This window comes from Chelonia mydas, chromosome 13 (genome assembly GCF_015237465.2).
Source record: "Chelonia mydas isolate rCheMyd1 chromosome 13, rCheMyd1.pri.v2, whole genome shotgun sequence".
Taxonomy (NCBI): domain Eukaryota; kingdom Metazoa; phylum Chordata; order Testudines; family Cheloniidae; genus Chelonia; species Chelonia mydas.
In genome coordinates, this window is record NC_051253.2 from 36,638,196 (window position 1) to 36,658,777 (window position 20,582).

Sequence of the window (20,582 nt, forward strand, 5' to 3'; positions counted from 1 at the left end):
CATGGAGGATGCTGGGAAACATCATGATGATGATGGAGATGATGAAGAGCTATCCATTTTTTCCTCTCTGTTGGCATCGAAACTCCATCTCTCCAGTCCCGAGGGACCTGTTGGCTCTGCCCCTGCCCCGAGGGACCGAGTGGGGTCCCACGGCAGAGCCCTCTCCCCGACTTGGGAGCCAGTGAGATGGGATCCCATGAGGAGACGCTCCACACGGCTGTGCCCAGGTGGGGTGCTCGACGGGTCACATGCCATGGACACTGGCGTTCGGCGCAGCCATAAGAGGAGGAGCGACAATATGGCCGCCAGGAGGAGCAAGCGCCTGCGCAGCCAATGAGAGAGGGCGGCCATGATGAGGATTGACTGCAATTGGCCGAAAAGCTCCAGCTAGGGATATTTGTGGATGCCTTAAATTCCTTCTTCAGCCAATTGCTGGGCCCTCTCTCCCCCAAGCCCCACCCTTTTGAATGTTGAGGATGAAACAAAGAGCACTCTGGCAGATCCCCCTGTCCCGTGGAGCGTTGAGGATGAAATGGAGAGTCCTCACTGGCTAGAAAACCGCCCCATCCCTTGGCATGCTGAGGAGCCGACTCCTCCCAACTCTCAAAGTCCCGCCTCCTGGAGCGTAGAAGGTGAAGCAGAGGACACTGATTTGCTTCCTGTTGAATGGACCGCACCATTAGGAAACACGGTACCGGGGGCAGAGCAACCTTGTCATTTACTGAGTTGATTAAAGGGATTTGGATCAGTATTTTGGCCCCATCATGATGTCATGAATCCGGCTTCATCTCTGGCAACCCTGAGACTGGGGTCCTGCTGAGGGGGCTACCCAGGGCTGTGTCCCTTTCCCGCCCCCCCCAGCCAGCCAGCCAGCCCCCTGCCCTGGGCCTGGATCGGGGTAATTACCTTAGATTTGGAAATTCTTCGGTATTGTTCCAAGGGGCCCCCTGGAAACCGCCATTGAAGTTTCACGATGTGGCATGAAGGTGACCTTGAAACCACTGAAACCACTCCGTCCATGTGAAGGCCCAGCCACAAGGCCCTCCGACACCCTCTTTTCCAAGGAACGCCGCTCAAAACCGCCTTTGCTTTAAAAGTTAGTGTGTGTGTATATATATATATATATATAATATTTTCATAGAGATATAGATATTTGATATATAAAATAGCATTTGTTTGCATTTTACAAAACAGAAGAAAAAACCCAGCCCGTCCGCTTCACTCCAAAAAATAAAATAAATTCCAAAATAATTAAAATAAAATAACCTCCCCTCCCCCCAAAATTGGCTGTTTCCTCCCCATTTCCTGAAGCCCTGAGTTGCTGGCTGTGTCCCGGGTAGCGAGTGTGCTGGGGAAGGGGTGTCACTGTATGGTGAGGGTGGGGCGTGATTCAGTCTGCTTTGCTCTTGGCGGGGGAGAGGCCGTTGGCATGGGGGGCGTGGGCCCGGCGGGCGGGCACTGGGAGGCACAGATAGGTGCTGAACAGCGGAGCATAGTCGGGGTGGCACAGGGCGAAATCCTGGAACTGACCTGGCAGGGAGAGAATGAAGGAGAGGGACAAATAGCCACTGGGCTGTCTCGGCCACCCATCTGTCCATCCGTCCGTCCGTCTGTCTGCCCCCTTCCCCGTCCATCAGTCTGTTCATCCACCTTTCTGTCTGTCTGCCCTCTCTTCCATCCGTCTGTCTGACTGTCCATCCATCTGTCTGCCCTCTCGCCTGTCTCTCCGTCCATCTATCTGCCCTCTTGTCTGTCTGCCCGTCTTTCTGCCCTATCCTCTTTTCTGTTTGTCTGTCTGCCTTGCATGTTTAGCCTCCCTCTCTTTCTCTCTCTTCTTCCCCCCGTGTCAGTTTCTCTGTCTACCCATCTGTCTGTCTGTCTTCTGGGTCCTCCCAGCTGTCTGTCTGCCAGTCCACCCCCATCTGTCTGTCTACCAGGCCCCCCATCTGTCTGGGGTGCTCACCGATGCTCAGCCCATGGTGGGGCTCAGCCCCGCCCAGTGCAGTGTAGAGCTTGGCTCCGTCGGCCCAGGGCGTCCCCAGCAGCAGGCGCAGGATGGCACAGAAACCCTCCCGGGGCAGGCGTGGGGGCCCCTGCCCGGCCCCCCTTTCGCAGAACAGCTGTGGGGAGGGGGAGAGACGGTGTGAGCGGGAGAAAGACCGCACGCAATCCCCATGTCCCCAGTCCCCTAATACTCCTCCCACAGCTCCCATATCCCCCCGCCCGTGGCCCCCAGATATACCCCACCCAGAGCCCCTATATCCCCCCGCAGCCCCTTTATCCTCTCCACATCCCCCAGATACCCTCACCCATAGCCCCCATATCTCCCTTCAGCCCCTAAATCCCCCCGCACTCCCAGATACCCTCCATATCCCCCACACATACTCCCCCATTGCACATCCTCCAACCCCAGCCTCCTCCCCCCACCCTCTATATCCCCACACATACCCTCCCAGACCCCTCCCCCCCATACTCCCAACCCATCCCCCCATAGCCCCATCCCTGCCCTATTCCTGCCAGAGCCCCTCCCCCACCTCCCACTCCCTGCCCCCCACCTCAAAGGCCAGGAGTGTGAGGTCCTCAGGGCTACGTCCCCCCTCCAGCGCCTGCAGGGCCAGCCGCACCGCCCGGGCATCCATGGCACCCCCCGGGTCCTTGTGGACAGACACACGGATGGGAATTACTTCTGGACACAGAGCCCCCCACAAGCCCTTCCCCTGCCCAGGGGTGCACTCCTATGCACCCCGGGGCAATCCCCCTCCCTCCCCCTCCCCCACCCCTGGGGCAATTCCCCTCCCCGATCCCAGGGGCAATTTCCCACCCCCTGGGGCAATTCTCCACCTCTGCGGCAATCCCCCTCCCCTCTCCCACCCTGGGGCAATTCCCCACACTCTGGGGCAATCCCCTTCTCCCCTACCACACCTAGGGCAATTCCTCACCCCCTCCGGCAATTCCCCCCCTCTCCCCCAACCCCAGGATCAGTTCTCCTCCCTGACCCCTGGGGCAATTCTCCAACCCCTGGGGCAATTCACCTCCCCTCCTCCAACCCTGGGGCAATTCCCCTCCCGCAACCGCCCCCTGAGCAATCCCAGTCCTCCACCTCTGGAGCAATTCCTCTCCCCTCTCCACCCAGGGGCAATTCCCCCCAGCCCCTGGGCAATCCCCTTCCATTCCCCGCTCCTGGGGTGCTCTCCTCCTCAGCCCTCTCCTGCTCCCTTCCTGCCCCCCGGTACCTGCTGGAAGTAGGCACAGAGCCCCTCAGGCGCCTCAGGGTGGGGCAGCCCCAGCCAGCGGGCGAGTTCCTGGCACCCCAGAGGCCCTGCTCCACCGTCAGGCAGGGGGCCCCCCGTGACCCACCTGCAGGGGAATCCCGATGGATGGGGGGAGAGGGGTCAGAGACACGGGGCAGCACAGCCCCACCCCCAACATAGCACTGTCCCTCTGTCGGTCCCTTCCCACTGCCCATCCATCCTCCCCTGCCCCTATTGCCACCCCTTCCCTCTTCTCTCAATCTCCCCCCACCTCCTCCCCCCTCTCCCTCTGTCTCCGGCCCCTCACCTGGCCCTCCGCAGTGCCCTGTCCAGCTCCCAGAGCCGGGGCTCCAGCGCCACCCGCAGGTGCCCGACCGCCCGCACCGGCAGGGTCCCCACCAACTCGCACTCGGTGGCCGGGATGCCCAGCGCCCTGCGGGGAGACAAGGGCAGGGAGTGGTCAGACCGAGGGGTCCCCCCCACACCGAGCCCCCCATTGTGTCCCCCCGAGTGCCCCTAACCCCACTGTACCCGCTACAGTGCCCCGACCCCCGTACCCCAAACAACCCATGTACTTCCCTTCAACCCCTCATACATACCCCTCGCATACCCCTCAGAGCACTGACCCCCCATAACCTCCCCAAAAACTTTCCATGTGGCCATGCTGACCCCATAACCCCCCTGCCAACCCCTCCAAGGACCCCCATGCCAACTCATCTGCGTACCCCTAAATGGCCCAACCCCCATATCCCCTGCTTCAACCCCATCTGAGTACCCTGATAACCCACCATCCCCTACATTGTAGCCATGCCAATCCCCTGAGACCCCAAACACCAACCCCCCCATGCCCTCCCATGCCAGCCCCCTCTGTGCTCCCCTCACCTGCCTCCAGGAATCCTGTGACAACTGCTGCCCACGGCCCCCTCACACCAACTCCCTGGTACCATGTGCCCCTCCCATGAACCCCACACCCCACATACCCCAGACACCCTAGGCCCACCCCCCGGGGCCTCACGCCAACCTCCCCACCACCGCCTTGTCCCAATATCCCTTGCCAAACCCCATGGGGGCCCCCCATCCTACCCCCTTGCAGTGACCCCCAAAGGGAGCCCAGTCAGCCCCCCAACAGGGCCGCTCACCGGGCCATGGCTCTCTGCACATTGCTGGCATAAAGGGTGGGGTTGATGCTCTCCTCAGCGCTGGGCTGATAGACGGGGAGGAACTGCAAAAGACGAGGGGGTTAGGGGGCAGCAGGGAGTGTGTGGGGAGCTCAGCTGTGGGGCATTGGCCCTACTGCCCTGGAACGGCACTAGGGGGTGCTGTGCAATCTCACCTCCACTTCCACGGTGGTGCAGAGTTGTGATGCCGTCAACCAGATGACTTTGAGCCTGGCGAGGGTGAGAAAGACATGACACCCCAAGTTAGTCGTCCAAGAGTACAGCAGGGAGACAGACAGACAGACACATAGCAGGGCTCATGCCCTCCAGCAGGGGGCAGCAGACAGACAGCAGCACTCATCCTCTCCAGCAGGGGGCAGCAGACAGACAGACACACACTGCAGGGCTCATCTCCTCCAGCAAGGGGCAGCAGACAGACAGATACACAGCAGGGCTCATCTCCTCCAGCAAGGGGCAGCAGACAGACAGATACACAGCAGGGCTCATTCCCTCCAGCAAGGGGCAGCAGACAGACAGATACACAGCAGGGCTCATCTCCTCCAGCAAGGGGCAGCAGACAGACAGATACACAGCAGGGCTCATTCCCTCCAGCAAGAGGCAAGAGACAGACAGACCCCTCCCCCATGCATAACTCACACTCCGGGGCCTTGCCACGCCCAGGTTGTCGAGTCCTGCCAAGAGAAGAACAGAGGCATTGGTTGTGCTGCCCGACCACGCCATCCACCCAGCCCATTATCCCTGCCAGACACTCACCAGGCTGTTGGGGTACCGGACAAGGATGGGCTGGATAGGAACCCCAGCAATGAAGGCACCTGGGAGAGAGAGAGACAACCTGTTTACACCAAGGCTTTCACTCTGGATTTACACGGAGGTGCAGAGAGAGGTGTAGGGTGTTACAGTGTCACCTGCATACACGCAAGGAGTTATGTCAGGCACACAGAGAGGTTAACAGCCTTTCCACTGAGACTCACCCTGTGGGTTATTGTCATTTGCTCTGGGTTTACACTTGGGTAACTCTAAGTTTACACAGTGTTTACTCGGATGGCTACTCCAGATTTACACTGATTCTAACTTTACAGTGGATTTTTGCAGCGTTAACTTGGAGGGTTACTCTAGATTGACACTGAGGTTACTCTCTGCCTCTTCTAGCTTCACACATAGGGGGTTAGCCAGCATTTACACTAAGGCTGCTCTACATTTACATTGAGGTTCACATTTTAGTTTACATAGATTGGTTCTCTAGAATTGCCCTGAGACTGGCCACATTTACACTGATGATTATTCTGGGTTTACTCTGTGCTTCAAACAGAGCAGCTACTCTCAATCCACACAGTGAGTTATTCCAGGTTTACACCAGATTTACTCTATGTTTCAAACAGAGCAGCTGCTCTCAATAAACACAGCATCTTACTCCAGATTTACTCTGTGCTTCAAACAGAGCTGCTGCTCTTGATTCACACAGCATGTTACTCAAAGTTTACTCCAGGTTTACTCTGTGCTTCAAACAGAGCAGCTGCTCTCAATACACACAGCGTGTTACTCCAGGTTTACTCCAGGTTTAAGTCTGTGCTTCAAATGGCATCGCTACTCTCAATCCATGCTGCAGATTACTCCAGGTTTACCCTTACCATATACAGGGGATTACACCGTGTTCCACAACCACGTTTCCTCCCACCAGACCCAGTGCGACTGCGCTGCTCACACTGGAGTTTCCTGCAGCTCCAACTACCCATCTCACCCCCCAGTCCCAACCCCGCAGGGAGGAGTCTCTGGACTCGAGAGTCATTACACCCAGGCCCTGCTTGGCCAGCGGGAAGGAGGTCCCAGGGTGGGGGTCGCCCTACTCCCCCACACCCTTGTGTGAGCCAGGCTGTGCTGCCATGCCTCATACCTGGCTTAAACTTCAGTAAGGCTTTCTTGTTAGAGCAAGTCCCCTCGGGGAAGAAGAGCACCTGGGGGAGAGTAAAGGGGAGAGTGTCAGATACCCGGGGGGGGGGGGAGGGGGGGTGATCCAGGGGAAGGGATGGGAATTGCAGGAGCGGGGGACCAGTCTCACCTGTGGCCATTTTCCCTGGGATGTGGCCCGTCTCTTCACCTCCTCTACCACCTTCTTGCGAGAGGCTGGGTCATGGCGGGACACCAAGATGGCTTGGTTGAACCGGAGCAAGGCTGAGGGTGGCAGAGAAATGGGTGAGGGGGGCAGGCCATGAGGCAGGGGACAGACCCACCACCACCTGCTGCCACCCAACCCCAATGGAGCCACCACAGGTCCTCACCCTGGGGCCGCCTCTTCCCCCTCCCTTCACTCCCCATCCCCTCTCCTCCCTCCTCTCCTCTGCCCTGCTGCCATCCACGAGCCCCTCTTTTCCACACTCCCCATCTCCTCCTTTCACAACCCCTCCCCCTCCTGCCCCAAACCCATGGTGCTGTCCCCATTAGGGGAGAGACCCACCAAAATGGGGAGGATGAGATATTGCCGGACCCGGCTCTGTACCCCACTGTTACCTATCAGCTCTGTGTTCTTGGGGAACCAGGGCGCAGTACCCAGCCTGTCTGACCCCCCCGCCAGCCTCTGCTTGAACCAAAATCGATCAGAAGAAAGACAAAAAGCAATGAAAAGGCAGTGAGAGACACACCTAAACCCCTGGGATAAGGGTAACAGGATTAAGGAAACTCCCCTAGCCTCATTTGCATTGAAGATGGGACAGGGAGGCATCTCCATTAGCATACAGAATGGAGAATACAGATTCCAAGGCAAGAACCGCATGGAACTCTGGGACCAGAAAACCAGGGAAGCGCACTGCATGATGGGGGATCTCTGCTCCAGATGTTAATGAACCCACACCTGTACACACCCAGCTAGGTAGTTATCAGACCAATTCTAGTAATAAATCCTTTACTGGTATCCAAAATAGTGAAGCTCCCTAATTGCATTGTGAGCTCCCTCCAAGGAACAGCTCCCAAAGCCGGGAATGATCAGTTCCCATTGTCTAGCCTGAACAAAACAACTTTGGTAGAATCATAGAATCATAGAAGATTAGGGTTGGAAGGGACCTCAGGAGGTCATCTAGTCCAACCCCCTGCTCAAAGCAGGACCAACACCAACTAAATCATCCCAGCCAGGGCTTTGTCAAGCCTGACCTTAAAAACTTCTAAGGAAGGAGATTCTACCACCTCCCTAGGTAACGCATTCCAGTGTTTCACCACCCTCCTAGTGAAAAAGTTTTTCCTAATATCCAACCTAAACCTCCCCCACCGCAACTTGAGACCATTACTCCTTGTTCTGTCATCAGCTACCACTGAGAACAATCTAGATCCATCCTCTTTGGAACCCCTTTTCAGGTAGTTGAAAGCAGCTATCAAATCCCCCCTCATTCTCCTCTTCCGTAGACTAAACATCCCCAGTTCTCTCAGCCTCTCCTCATAAGTCATGTGTTCCAGTCCCCTAATCATTTTTGTTGCCCTCCGCTGGACTCTTTCCAATTTTTCCACATCCTTCTTGTAGTGTGGGGATCAAAACTGGACACAGTACTCCAGATGAGGCCTCACCAATGTCGAATAGAGAGGAACGATCACATCCCTCGATCTGCTGGCAATGCCCCTACATATACATCCCAAAATGCCATTGTCCTTCTTGGCAACAAGGGCACACTGTTGACTCATATCCAGCTTCTCGTCCACTGTAACCCCTAGGTCCTTTTCTGCAGAACTGCTGCTGAGCCATTCGGTCCCTAGTCAGTAGCGGTGCATGGGATTCTTCCATCCTAAGTGCAGGACTCTGCACTTGTCCTTGTTGAACCTCATCAGATTTCTTTTGGCCCAATCCTCTAATTTGTCTAGGGCCCTCTGTATCCTAGCCCTACCCTCCAGCATATCTACCTCTCCTCCCAGTTTAGTGTCATCTGCAAACTTGCTGAGGGTGCAATCCACACCATCCTCCAGATCATTTATGAAGATATTGAACAAAACCGGCCCCAGGACTGACCCTTGGGGCACTCCACTTGATACCGGCTGCCAACTAGACGTGGAGCCATTGATCACTACCCTTTGAGTCTGACAATCTAGCCAACTTTCTATCCACCTTATAGTCCATTCATCCAGCCCATACTTCTTTAACTTGCTGGCAAGAATATTGTGGGAGACGGTGTCAAAAGCTTTGCTAAAGTCAAGGAACAACACGTCCACCGCTTTCCCCTCATCCACAGAGCCAGTTATCTCGTCATAGAAGGCAATTAGATTAGTCAGGCATGACTTGCCCTTGGTGAATCCATGCTGACTGTTCCTGATTACTTTCCTCTCCTCTAAGTGCTTCAGTATTGATTCTTTGAGGATGTGCTCCATGATTTTTCCAGGGACTGAGGTGAGGCTGACTGGCCTGTAGTTCCCAGGATCCTCCTTCTTTCCTTTTTTAAAGATGGGCACTACATTAACCTTTTTCCAGTTGTCCGGGACTTCCCCCGATCGCCATGAGTTTTCAAAGATAATGGCCAATGGCTCTGCAATCACATCTGCCAACTCCTTTAGCACTCTCGGATGCAGCGCATCCGGCCCCATGGACTAGTGCTCGTCCAGCTTTTCTAAATAGTCCCGAACCACTTCTTTCTCCACAGAGGGCTGCTCACCTCCTCCCCATGCTGTGCTGCCCAGTGCAGCAGTCTGGGAGCTGACCTTGTTCGTGAAGACAGAGGCAAAAAAAGCATTGAGTACATTAGCTTTTTCCACATCCTCTGTCACTAGGTTGCCTCCCTCATTCAGTAAGGGGCCCACACTTTCCTTGACTTTCTTCTTCTTGCTAACATCCCTGAAGAAACCCTTCTTGTTACTCTTAACATCTCTTGCTAGCTGCAACTCCAGGTGTGATTTGGCCTTCCTGATTTCACTCCTGCATGCCCGAGCAATATTTTTATACTCTTCCCTGGTCATTTGTCCAGTCTTCCACTTCTTGTAAGCTTCTTTTTTTTTTATACTCCCTTGCGCCATCAGTTTACGCATAAATCTAGTGTCTCCCTTGAACCATTGTTGTTTCTCTACAAAACCCCCTACCCATGCTCAAGTAAGTGTTCTGATGCCTGGATCCAAACTCTGTAGCAGTTCCACTGGGACTTCATCTTCTCCTGACTGATCGTGCTGGGGGCTCTGCCTGTCTCCAGCACTCCGGACCCTCAGCTACCACCACCACCTGGGACCCCCGATCGATTCCAACTTCATGGAGTGGTGAGAACCCAGCTCTCTCTCTCTCTCTAGGTATAGCCTTCTGACCCTGCTTTGTGTGACCAGTTATAGTTTTCTAAACATGACTTTTAGAATCAAAATTAAGTTAGATTTAATATTATAACTATTTTGTTTGTTTGCCTCCCCTATGGTTAATAACTTCCATGGTTAAAATGGTTGCTTCTCTCTCTCTCTCGTGGGTGTTTTTTTGGTTTCCTCATTCGCTCTGCTGCAACGCGCCTCATTCCTAAGCTAAAAGATCCCTGCAGTGCCCAAAATGCCGGGGGGGTTTGCTCATCAAGTGCGTTACAACCAGAACAATTGTAATGTGAAAGTGGGGATAGAGACGTGCTGACCCTGGGACGTATGAGGGTGGCAGCTTGGAAGTGCTGCTCGACCCAGCCTGCTGAGTCCAGGGACATATAAGGGGTCGGCTTGGGAGTGCTGATTAACCTGGTCCTCTCAGAAATGCTCTGTTAATGTGTGTGTGTGTGTTCGTCTGATTCTGGGGCTGGAAGAACCCAGCCCTGGGGAACCTAGGTCCTGCAGGATAGCTCCATAGGGAGGAAACTTGCAGCAGGGAGAAGTAGAGCTCCGTATGAGAACACAAGTGACACAAGCAGTACATTGATAGAAGTAGAGAACCCCCCTCCCCCCCACCAGAAGAGTAACCCTAATAAATGAGCATACCCCAAACTAACAGGCAAAGCTGGTAACACCCACTTCCTGCCCCATCCCCCTGTAGCTGGAGCCCCATGGACCCTGCTCCCCATTCCCACCCATGACTGGGATGCTCCTTCTGGAAGGGTCCCATGGGGGGAACCATCCAATGGGGAGACCATCCAATGGAAGGGCCCATATCCCCACCCCACTCTAGCATGGGCCCTTCCATCCGATGACCCCAAGGTCCCTCAATGGCATCATCCAACGGGCAGACCGTGCAATGGAAGGGCCCGCCTCCCCACCATGCTCCATGGGGACTGTGCAAAGGAAGGGCCCATCTCCCCTCCCCACCCCAGGGTTCTCGTCCATCCAATGACCCCAACAGGCATCATCCAATGGACCCTTCCATCCGATGACCCTAACGTCGCCCATTCGCATCATCCAATGGGCAGACCATGCAAGGGAATGGCCCATCTTTGCAGCCCCTCACCTCCAATGACAGGCACATGGAGGTTCTCCGTGCGGGAGACCACCATGGGAATGTCACACGGCAGCAGGATGATGGGGTCGAAGAAGGTGGAGTGGGGGGCGGCTACCAGGATCGGAGCCTCCAAGCGTGATGCCCGCTGCCCCCGCACCCGGATCTGCATGAAGCCGAGGAGGAAGAACATCAAGCGGCTCAGGAGGTAGACGGAGCTGTAGGAGACGGAGCTGAAACGGGAGAGATGGAAATGGTGGATGTCGGGGAAGCACAGGGCTGGGCTAGCAGGGGGCTGCGGGTCAGGATTGAGGGGCACCAGCAGTGTGGGGGGGGGGGGGGGAGGCGGGTGGTCTCTTACCTCCTCCAGTCCATGAGCGGCTCTTTCAGCTCTTCCTCGGACCGGTGCAGCACCTGGAGCAGCGCGAAGGGCCAGATGAGGAAGAGGACAATGAAGGCCAGGGCCACGCGGAGTGGGGCCAGCACCGTTCCCAGTAGGTAGAACTGCGAACCAATGGGAGAGACATCAACCCCCCAACACTGACTGCCCGGGCACCTCTGGGCAGCGCAGGTGACAGGATCCCCTCAGGTCAGCATTGTAGGGCTTATCTCCACCAGCAGGAGGCAGCAGGGTCCCGCACTCACACACATACACACAGAGTTCACCCAGCCTGGCAGGTTTTCCTGAGCCTGGCCTCATTGAAAGGAACCAAGCCCAAGGACTCCCCACAACACACCACACAGAGCACTGTCTCCTTAGTGTGTATTGTCCTGGGGCTCACGCCCACAGGGCAGAGAAGGGGAGCCCCAGGGAGGAGTTACAGGCCCAGGATGGCAGCCAAGGGGCAGCTGTCAGCAGGGGATTGGGCAGGGGTTGTGATCATGTAGCAGGGAGTTCCAAAGGCCTGAGTACATGTAACACAGTCACAGTGATTTTGAGCCATGCTATGTTAGCTTGGGTTACACATGCCTGTTGCTCTGTGTGTGTGCGTGCGTGCACTGTGTAAGTCTTGTGTGTGTATTGCGTTATTTTCTGTTTGTGTGTGTAGGTATTTTGTACACTGAGAATGTTTTGTGTCTTGTGAATGTTTCGTGTTATTTTCTGTTTGTTTAGTTGTTGTGTGTGCACGTTGTGTGTTTGTGTATGTTTTGTGTGCCATGTTATTTTCTGTTTGTTTCATTTTTTATGTACAGTGAATGTTTTTGGTTTATTGGGTTATTTTCGGTTTCTGTGTTTAATTATTTGTGTACTGTGGATTTGTGTGTATTGTGTTATTTTCTGTTTGCATTTTTAGTTGTTTTGTGTATTATGGATGTTGTGGGTGAACTGTGGATGTTTTATGTTATTTTCTGTTTTCTTGTTTAGTTGTTATTGTCATGTGTTTATTGTGTATGTTTTGTGTGTACTGTGCTATTTCCTGTTTGTGTGTTTAGCTGTTTTGTGTACTGTGGATGTTTGTGTGTTTGAATATTTTGTGTCATTTTCTGTTTGTTAGTACACAAACAGCTTATGTGTGTGTTGTGTATGGTGTGATTTACTATTTGTGTGTTTGTTTATTTTCTGTACTTGTTTGCATGTGTGTTTTCCTTCACTGGGTACATAGGGATGCTGTTGATTCCATTTGATCTGGGGCTATTTTGGGTTTCTTTTGGCTTTTTTGCATGGTTTGTGTTTTGTGGTCCGTTTTCTGAAAACGATTTGACATCCGGGGCCAGATTCATCAATCTCCTTCTGTCCGTTTGCATCATTATTAATACATATGCTAATTATATTAATCACAGCTCCACACAGTCCCCTACGCAGCCAGATGCAACCCCAGTTAATGATTAATAAATAATAATACAAGATGCTTACGTCAGTACTTTGCTAATTCAAGGCCTGTACTAATCATCATCATAAATATTATTAATGTAGAAATTCTCGGCTATCACTAGATCAACCTCCAATTCACACAAAACTTTATTAGCATTAATAATTAAAACAATAGATGTTGTCAATATAACGTACTCTGGGATACTTGCTGTGTATTTTACGTTGCTATAACTTTTCATTTCCTGTATTTTTATAGTCAGAACTGCCTCAAATTGCACACCTTAAATGATGGCACAGAGAGAAACTGAGGCACCAAAGGATACATTTTTAAGGGCTCTGAAATCTCATCCTTGTTCCGAACTTTATATACTTTGAATACACCTTTGCAGCACTGAGATTTCATAAACAATAATAGTCCATTTTTCATAGAGAAACATCAAAATTTGATCTAGACAACCCTAACAGTTGCTGAATTAAATGATTAACAATAATAATTACAATGGGAAGAATCAGGGATTTGGGCATCTCTTTGGGAAAAGTAATCTGGTTCGATTAGACCGAAAATGGCCATTCTTTTTGTTGGGGGTCAAACAACCCGTTTTGTTTATATTCTGACCATGGCTAAACACTTTTGGCTCTTTTCTAAAATAACAATAAAATAAAAACAAGAAACTAAAAGGAAAGGACATTTCAAAGCGAGACCCAGAAAATCAAAACGTGTTTCCAAAACGTCAGCATGAACCCAACTTGATTTTTATTTGTTCAGTTTGTTTGTTGCTATAAGAAACAATTTGGTCAAATCGACATGAATCCACTCAATATTTCAGTGTTATTTTTCACTGAAAAAGGGTTCAGCTGAAAACCCAGCTCTAATAATAATTAATAAACTCAGCATCTTTGTGGCCAGTCCCACCTGACACAACATGAACTAATAATGTTAGTAATAAAGATAAATATTGTGAGTTCAGTTTCATCAGAATAGGAAATGGCTAAGGTACTTTGACTCCAAATGGAAATATTTTTTTTAAGGATAATTGTCCTTAATACACAAACTCCAGGATGTGACCATTCGATCCCTGAAGATGCATAACTAATTAGCACCGAGAATAATTAGTATGATTAACTTTAAGGTCGAGTCTCCGCCCTTGATCTAAGCCAATACAAAATGAAATACAATTCATAATCAGGATATTGATTAGTAACAAGGTTGTCTGTCTGCAAAACTAACAAATTAATACGCTAATACCTAATAATAATAATAATATTCAAAGTTAAACAGTTATTAATACTAGAGGGTTCTCAGAATAGGAGGCAGTCTATGCCAGCTAATGGCAAATGGAAATTATATTAATATTGAGGCCAATAATTATGATTAGAGACACTCCAGGACTTGCGGTATTCAAACTCAATGGATGCAAAAGTAAATGCTGAATTCTGCCTGCACCTACACACAAGCTCAACTTTACTAGCAGCCACAAAGGTGAGCCCAAGGCCAAGTGTTTGCAGTGGAAATAAACACTTGTAATAGTAATGATAAATCGTCATATTCCAGAAAGTGGGCACCCCACGCCCGTCAACAGGGTGAGGCATCCTAGCATACAGTTGGGAGATGGGTTAGGGAGAGGTTAATAACTCTGGGGCAATTTCATCCGGTCAACTCCTGCAGATACCACACGAATGACTAACACTCAGTAACGCTCCAACCCTCCCTCTCTGTCATTAATAGCAGCCCAGTGAGACGTGCCAGGCCAGCTGAAGCCCAACTGCAGTAATACAAATATTAAGGTTAATAATGACTAATGCAGAAACCCGAGTCATTGGATAAGAACCATTGACTCTGAGCTCTTTGGGGCAGAGATCGCCCACAACCAGGGCTATTAGGCGCTACCGTAATGCACCTAATAAATAATTAACAGAACCTGGAGTCCTGGGCCATGATGGGGGTTCCTAGGTAATACACCTAATAAACAATGTACAGAGCCTGACGCAACAGGGTCCTGGTCCATGACTGGGTCTGATAGTGCTACCGTAATACACCTAATAAATAATAATTCATGTCACCCCAAGAGACGCAAACCAAATGAATAATTATCCATCTTTAGTGTCAATGTCAGATGACTCAAAATTAAACAGCAATATGAATTAGAGAAATAATGATTATTAACAGGGATTTTACACAGTGGGATCCTAGATGACCCCAAATGGAAATAACTGGCGTATTAAGGCTAATTCATCATTAATAGGGGATCTCTAGATTTGACTTAGCCCCCGTGGATACGAAATCAAGGATTAGCCCTCAATATTATCTGAGCAGAGTTTTGCTACCCATGTCTGCTAAAAATGGACTAACAGTATGAATATTAACCCTATTTATTAATAAGAGGAATTTCCCAGCTAATGGCAAGTGGAAATAATCTGTTTATTAGGGCTTAGAATAGGGAAACCCTATAATTTCTTAATAATGGAAACTCCAGGATTTGACTTGATCCCAATGGCTGCAAATTAAAGGAATGGATACAGTTAATGATTGTATTCATCGCTACGATTAATAGAGATTTTTGGCTGTCAGTTGCAGCTAGCACCCTGGGAATCCTGAAAAGACTGAAACGGTTTGCTTCAAAGCTGTCAAAATGAATACATTTGATTTATTTATGTCTGAAATATTTTTTTTCTGGAATAATATTAATATGTTGCTCATAATAATCTATGGTTATTGCTAATAGGGATTCTTTGGAATGGCAGACGGCTGCTCCCAGCAAATATAATCCAGGCTCCCATAGCACCTAACCCCCTTAGGCCCCATAGCAACACTCCCAGACATAAATATTAAGGCTACTAATTAGGAATGCAGCATCCCTGGCATGTGCTCCTCCGCATCCCCCCCAAGGGGCCCCCCTCAAGGTCTGACCTATAATAACCCTGGAGCAGAGGGCCTGTTAGAGCAGAGCAAGCCCTCTCCCGCAGGGGAAGGCAGGGGGTACAACAAGGGGGGCTGTGAGGGGGGACAGAGAGGATATGGGGAGTTGGAAGGCGGAAATGGAGAGGCTGAGAATGGAGAAAGATTGATAAATGCAGGGGGTGTATAAAGAACAGGAGGACTTATGGCACCTTAGAGACAAACAAATTTATTTGAGCATAAGCTTTCGTGAGCTACAGCTCACTCCATGGGATGCATAGGGGGTGTACAGTGAGAGAGAGAGACAGAGAGATGGGGCCAGGCGGATGGATGGATTAATGTGAAATAACACAATAATAGTGACAGTAAAATAACGAGGTAAACCAGACACAGCTGCTCAGCTGGTCCAGACCGGCCCCTGGACCCCGGTGCAGCAAGGGCCCATTGACACACCCCCCGCGGGGATCTGGCCCTCAGTGCACTGGCTGGAGACAGGAGGCCCCTAAGCCAGAGATGCCAAACCCTCCAGCAGAACTGACACCTACAGATACTAAAGCCATGGAAGGGGCCACTGTACAGCCTGTGGGAATACACCGCCAGCCCTGGGGCTGTGTGTGTTGGGGGGGCCCCGGGGCTGGGAACCCAGGGGGCTGCGGGTCGGGAGTGAGGGGCACCGGGCAGGGCTGGGGCGTTGCCTCGGGAAGAGTCTCTAGAGAAACAGGATGTAAATAAACCAGAGGAAAATGAAACAGAAAGGGAAATGGAAGCAGATGCCCGGCTCCTCCCGCCCGGCAGCGGGACCGCCGCCCCCCCGTACCCGGGCCCCCGAGATCTGGGGCGGTCCCGGCCCCCCTGCGCTGGGCCCGGCTCCCCCCAGCGCAGCCTGCGCTAAAAACCAGCCAGGGAGGCTGCCGCATCCGCACCCCCGAGCCCACGAGACACTGCCGCCCCCCCCCCCCCACCAGACACTGGGATGCCCCCAATACACCTCCATCCCCCCAGACACTGGGAGCCCCCCAGTACACGTCCATCCCCTCCCATCCCCCAGACACTGGGAGCCCCCCAATACACCTCCATCCCCTCCCATCCCCCCAGACACTGGGAGCCCCCCAATACACCTCCATCCCCTCCCATCCCCCCAGACACTGGGAGCCCCCCAATACACCTCCATCCCCTCCCATCCCCCCAGACACTGGGAGCCCCCCAGTACACCTCCATCCCCTCCCATCCCCCCACGGAGACTGGGAGCCCCCATCCCCAAACCCCGCCCCTAACACAGACATCTCCCAAACACCCCCCAGCCCCACCCCCCGCCCCTCACCTTGGCTCTCTGCGCCCCCGTCAGCCGCAGCTCGTGGACGAAGGGGTTGGGGGCGCCCCCCCCGTCCCGGCCCCCGCTGCCCCCCTCCATCACTGCCCCCACCCCGCCCCCTCCGGGCTGGGAGCTGTGGCTGCCGCCGGAGCCAGGGCCTAAGTGATGGGAGGGACGGACAGACGGACAAGGGGGGGGCGGGACCAGGGCGTGGTGTCCCGGGCACAAGGGGCTGGGCTACGGGCTGGGTTAGGCAGCATCTCACTCCTGCACCGCTCCATCCACCCCCCTGTCTGTCCGTCCATCCCCCTGTCTGTCCGTCCATCCACCCCTGCCTCTGCCCCTCCATACCCCCGTCTGTCCATCCATCCCTGTGTCTGTCCCTCCAGCCCCACGTCTGTCTATCCATCCCCGTCTGTCCCTCCAGCCCCCTGTCTGTCCCTCCAGCCCTGCGTCTGCCTGTCTGCCCATCCATCCCTGTGTCTGTCCCTCCAGCCCATCATCTGTCCCTCCAGCCCCACCCCCGTCTGCCTATCCATCATCTGTCCCTCTGTGTGTCCCTTCATCTGTCCCTCCAGACCCCCCATTTGTCTGCCTGTCTGTCCATCCATCCGCCCCTGCCCCCCCGTCTGTCTGTCGGTCCCTGTGTCTGTCCATCCAGTCCCCTGTCTGTCTGTCCATCCGGAGCAAGGGGCGAAACCCGGAGTCTGTTTCTATCCCTCCCCTCCTCCCGCACTCGTTCTTCCCCTCCCTGCCTCTCTCCTTCTCCTGCCTTCAGTCCCCCCAATCCAGATTTGAGGGTGCCCCTCACTCCCGACCTGCAGCCCCCTGCTAGCCCAGCCCTGCCCCCACCTTCCACAGCTCTGCCGATGCCCCTCCCAGAGCTGGGGATAGAACCCAGGAGACCTTGCCCCCCACCCCTGCTCTAACCACCAGCCCCCCACTCTCCTTCCAGAGCCAGAGATGGGACCCAGGAGTCCTGAGTGGGGTTTAGTGAAGGGGGCTAAGGGTCAGGACTCCGGGGTTCTCCCTTGGGCTCTGGGACTGGAGTGTGGTCTAGTGGTCAGATCACAGTGCCCCCCTCCCCGCTTGCCCCAGCTTCCCCAGTGGCAGCCAGTGCTGCTTGGAGAGCATCTGTTGCCCCAGGGGCCTGTGGTGTCACAAACTGTGTCTTGATCCCAGCCTGGTTTATCCGGTTGATCTGGTCTGCCCAGAATAAACACCCCCCACCCCGCCACTGGGTCTCTCCATGTAGTCCCAACCTTCCAGCCAGCCCTAAAGAGAGAGCACTCCTCTGGGAGTGGGTAGATTTTCTCCCCTATTACAGGTGGGGAAACTGAGGCACAGAGCGGGCTGGACCAGGGTCACCCGGTGAGTCAGGGTCAGAGTTAAGAGTAGAACCCAGGAGTCCTGGCTCCCAGCCCACCCTGCACTAACCACTAGACCCCACCCCCTCCAGGAAGGAGGTTTAGATGGTTACAATTCCAGCATGCCCGCCACTAGCTGATTGACCCCAGCTGGGTGTCTGCTGGTGTCCCTGGCTGTGCTCTTCACACCCCCAGCACTCCCTGCCCCATGTGCCCAGGCAAGTGGTATCTGAGTGGAGGCCCCGTGCCGGTCCTTGGTTCCTGGCTGGGCAGGATGCTGGAGCCAGGCACACTCTGCTCTGTCTTTATCTTGGCCTGATTAGATTTAGCTGCGAGCTGTGCTGGGAACAGGTGCATGGCACTGAGGCTAGGGGAGGGTTACACACAAGCGGGGTGGGGGAATTATTACACAGCTATGGCCAGCCTGGGGTGAAAACCAGATCTTGGAAAGCCCTGGGAATGTGCATCCCGCACAGGGCCTAGGCTGGAGTCATTCAGTATCCTCTATAGGACCCAGGACCTGGCTCCCCAGCCCCCCCTGCTCTAACCCTCCAGACCCCACGCCTCTCCCAGAGCTGGGATAGAACCCAGGAGTCCTGGCTCCCAGCCCCCTCCCCCCCTTCTCTGACCACTAGACCCTATGCCGCTCCCAGAGCTGGAAACAGAACCCAGGAGTCCTGACTCCCAGCACCCCCTTCTCTAACCCACCAGACCCAGTTGTCCTCCCAGTGCTGGGGATAGAACCCAGGAGTCCTGGTTCAAATCCAGCCCTGGGATAGGGGGACTGGCTGGCTCCAGGGGGCAGGGAATAGGCTACAGGATAGCGAGCTCTGATCCAGCCTCAGGGGTGGGGGGACGGGCTGGAGAATGGGATATGGGGTAGGATGGACGGACTGATGGTGCTGAGCTAGGCACAGCTTGGATGGACAGATGGATGGAGCTCAGACAGATGGATACACAGTGTCTAGACAGACAGGTCTGGGAGATATGTCACTGGAATGAGGGACAGATCGATAGATAGAGGTCAGATGCAGCAGTTAGCCGGACAGACGGACGCTGTATGGACTGAGGGGGTCAGGCAGACGCAGCCAGGAGAACGAAGGGCGGTTGCATGAGTGGCAGCTGTTGCGCTGTACCTGGCCTGACCTGTTCCCAGGGAGCTGGGCAGGCCCTCCCTGCTATGCTGTCAGACTGGCCTCTCGCCAGTACCAGCACCCACCCCAGGAGGCACCAACCAGCACCCGGCTCCGATGGGGCCCAAGCCCAGGAGCTAATTGTGGCAGGCAATTAACAGGCGGGGTGGCAAAGTGATGGGCGGGAGAGGGGCAGCATGGGAGTCCGAGGGGTGGGAACTCCCGTGGGGAGATGTGGTGGGACGGGAACGAGGATGGGACTGTCAGGAGGAGAGAAGGGGTTGGCCCCAACAGGGCCAAGGGGGTCTAAGGGCATCTCCCTAGGGAAAGATGGACTTGCCTGGGGGATGGGGCGACGCGGGGCATGTGTGCGTGTGTGTGTGTGTGTCTCATGGCACTGCCTAGGGGAAGGGCCCATCCTGACCTAGCCAGGGGAGGTTTGAGGGCGGATAGGAACATACAGGGTTATTTTAAAGGATCTGAACAATGGGTGGCAGCTATTTAGTCAAATATTGTCCTGTTCACTGCTGCCCCCTAGTGCCCATTATACAGTATAGCCGCCCCTTCCCCACCCCACCCTCTGCTGCCCCCTAGTGCCCATTATACAGTATAGCCTCCCCTCCCCCACCCCCACCCTCTGCTGCCCCTAGTGCCCATGATACAGTATAGCCGCCCCTTCCCCACCCCCACCCTCTGCTGCCCCCAGTGTCCATTATACAGTATAGCCGCCCCTTCCCCACCCCACCCTCTGCTGCCCCCTAGTGCCCATGATACAGTATAGCCTCCCCTCCCCCACCCCCACCCTCTGCTGCCCCCTAGTGCCCATTATACAGTATAGCCGCCCCTTCCCCACCCCACCCTCTGCTGCCCCCTAGTGCCCATGATACAGTATAGCCACCCCTTCCCCACCCCCGCCCTCTGCTGCCCCTAGTGCCCATTATACAGTATAGCCGCCCCTTCCCCACCCCACCCTCTGCTGCCCCCTAGTGCCCATGATACAGTATAGACTCCCCTCCCCCACCCCCACCCTCTGCTGCCCCCTAGTGCCCATGATACAGTATAGCCTCCCCTCCCCCACCCCCACCCTCTGCTGCCCCCTAGTGCCCATGATACAGTATAGCCTCCCCTTCCCCACCCCACCCTCTGCTGCCCCCTAGTGCCCATGATACAGTATAGCCGCCCCTTCCCCACCCCACCCTCTGCTGCCCCCTAGTGCCCATTACACAGCATGGACAACCCACAGATATGCTTTTAATTCATATTTTATTATAATCCTTTTG

At 54.0% G+C, this 20,582-nt stretch overlaps 1 protein-coding gene across 2 annotated transcripts; it reads right to left on the minus strand.

The window, feature by feature from the left end:
* Positions 1-1,150: 1,150 nt before the first annotated feature.
* LPCAT4 (lysophosphatidylcholine acyltransferase 4) lies at positions 1,151-16,901 on the minus strand. Of its 2 annotated transcripts, XM_037877080.2 has the most exons (14): positions 16,812-16,901; positions 11,143-11,285; positions 10,794-11,014; positions 6,486-6,598; positions 6,321-6,381; positions 5,183-5,241; positions 5,066-5,100; positions 4,585-4,639; positions 4,391-4,473; positions 3,559-3,684; positions 3,234-3,357; positions 2,556-2,654; positions 1,964-2,120; positions 1,151-1,530 (listed from the first exon to the last, which is right to left on the minus strand). In XM_037877080.2, exons 1-14 carry the CDS (start codon positions 16,899-16,901, stop codon positions 1,391-1,393), a joined length of 1,506 nt encoding a protein of 501 aa, XP_037733008.1. In that variant the 3' UTR covers positions 1,151-1,390. The 2 variants fall into 2 exon arrangements, with proteins under 2 accessions (XP_037733008.1, XP_043383138.1); XM_043527203.1 differs by lacking the exon at positions 3,234-3,357 and having other exon boundaries at positions 1,393-1,530.
* Between the last annotated feature and the right edge of the window lie 3,681 nt (positions 16,902-20,582).

What these genes read in the sequence shown, in the direction of transcription:
- LPCAT4 (XM_037877080.2), bottom strand. Translation starts at nt 16,901, where the DNA reads ATGGAGGGGGGCAGCGGGGGCCGGGACGGGGGGGGCGCCCCCAACCCC. An exon ending in CCGCTCATGGACTGGAGGAG is followed by an intron (nt 11,015 to 11,142) that starts GTAAGAGACCAC and finishes CTCCCGTTTCAG; the next exon opens with CTCCGTCTCCTACAGCTCCG. An exon ending in CCCAGGGAAAATGGCCACAG is followed by an intron (nt 6,382 to 6,485) that starts GTGAGACTGGTC and finishes ACTCTCCCCCAG; the next exon opens with GTGCTCTTCTTCCCCGAGGG.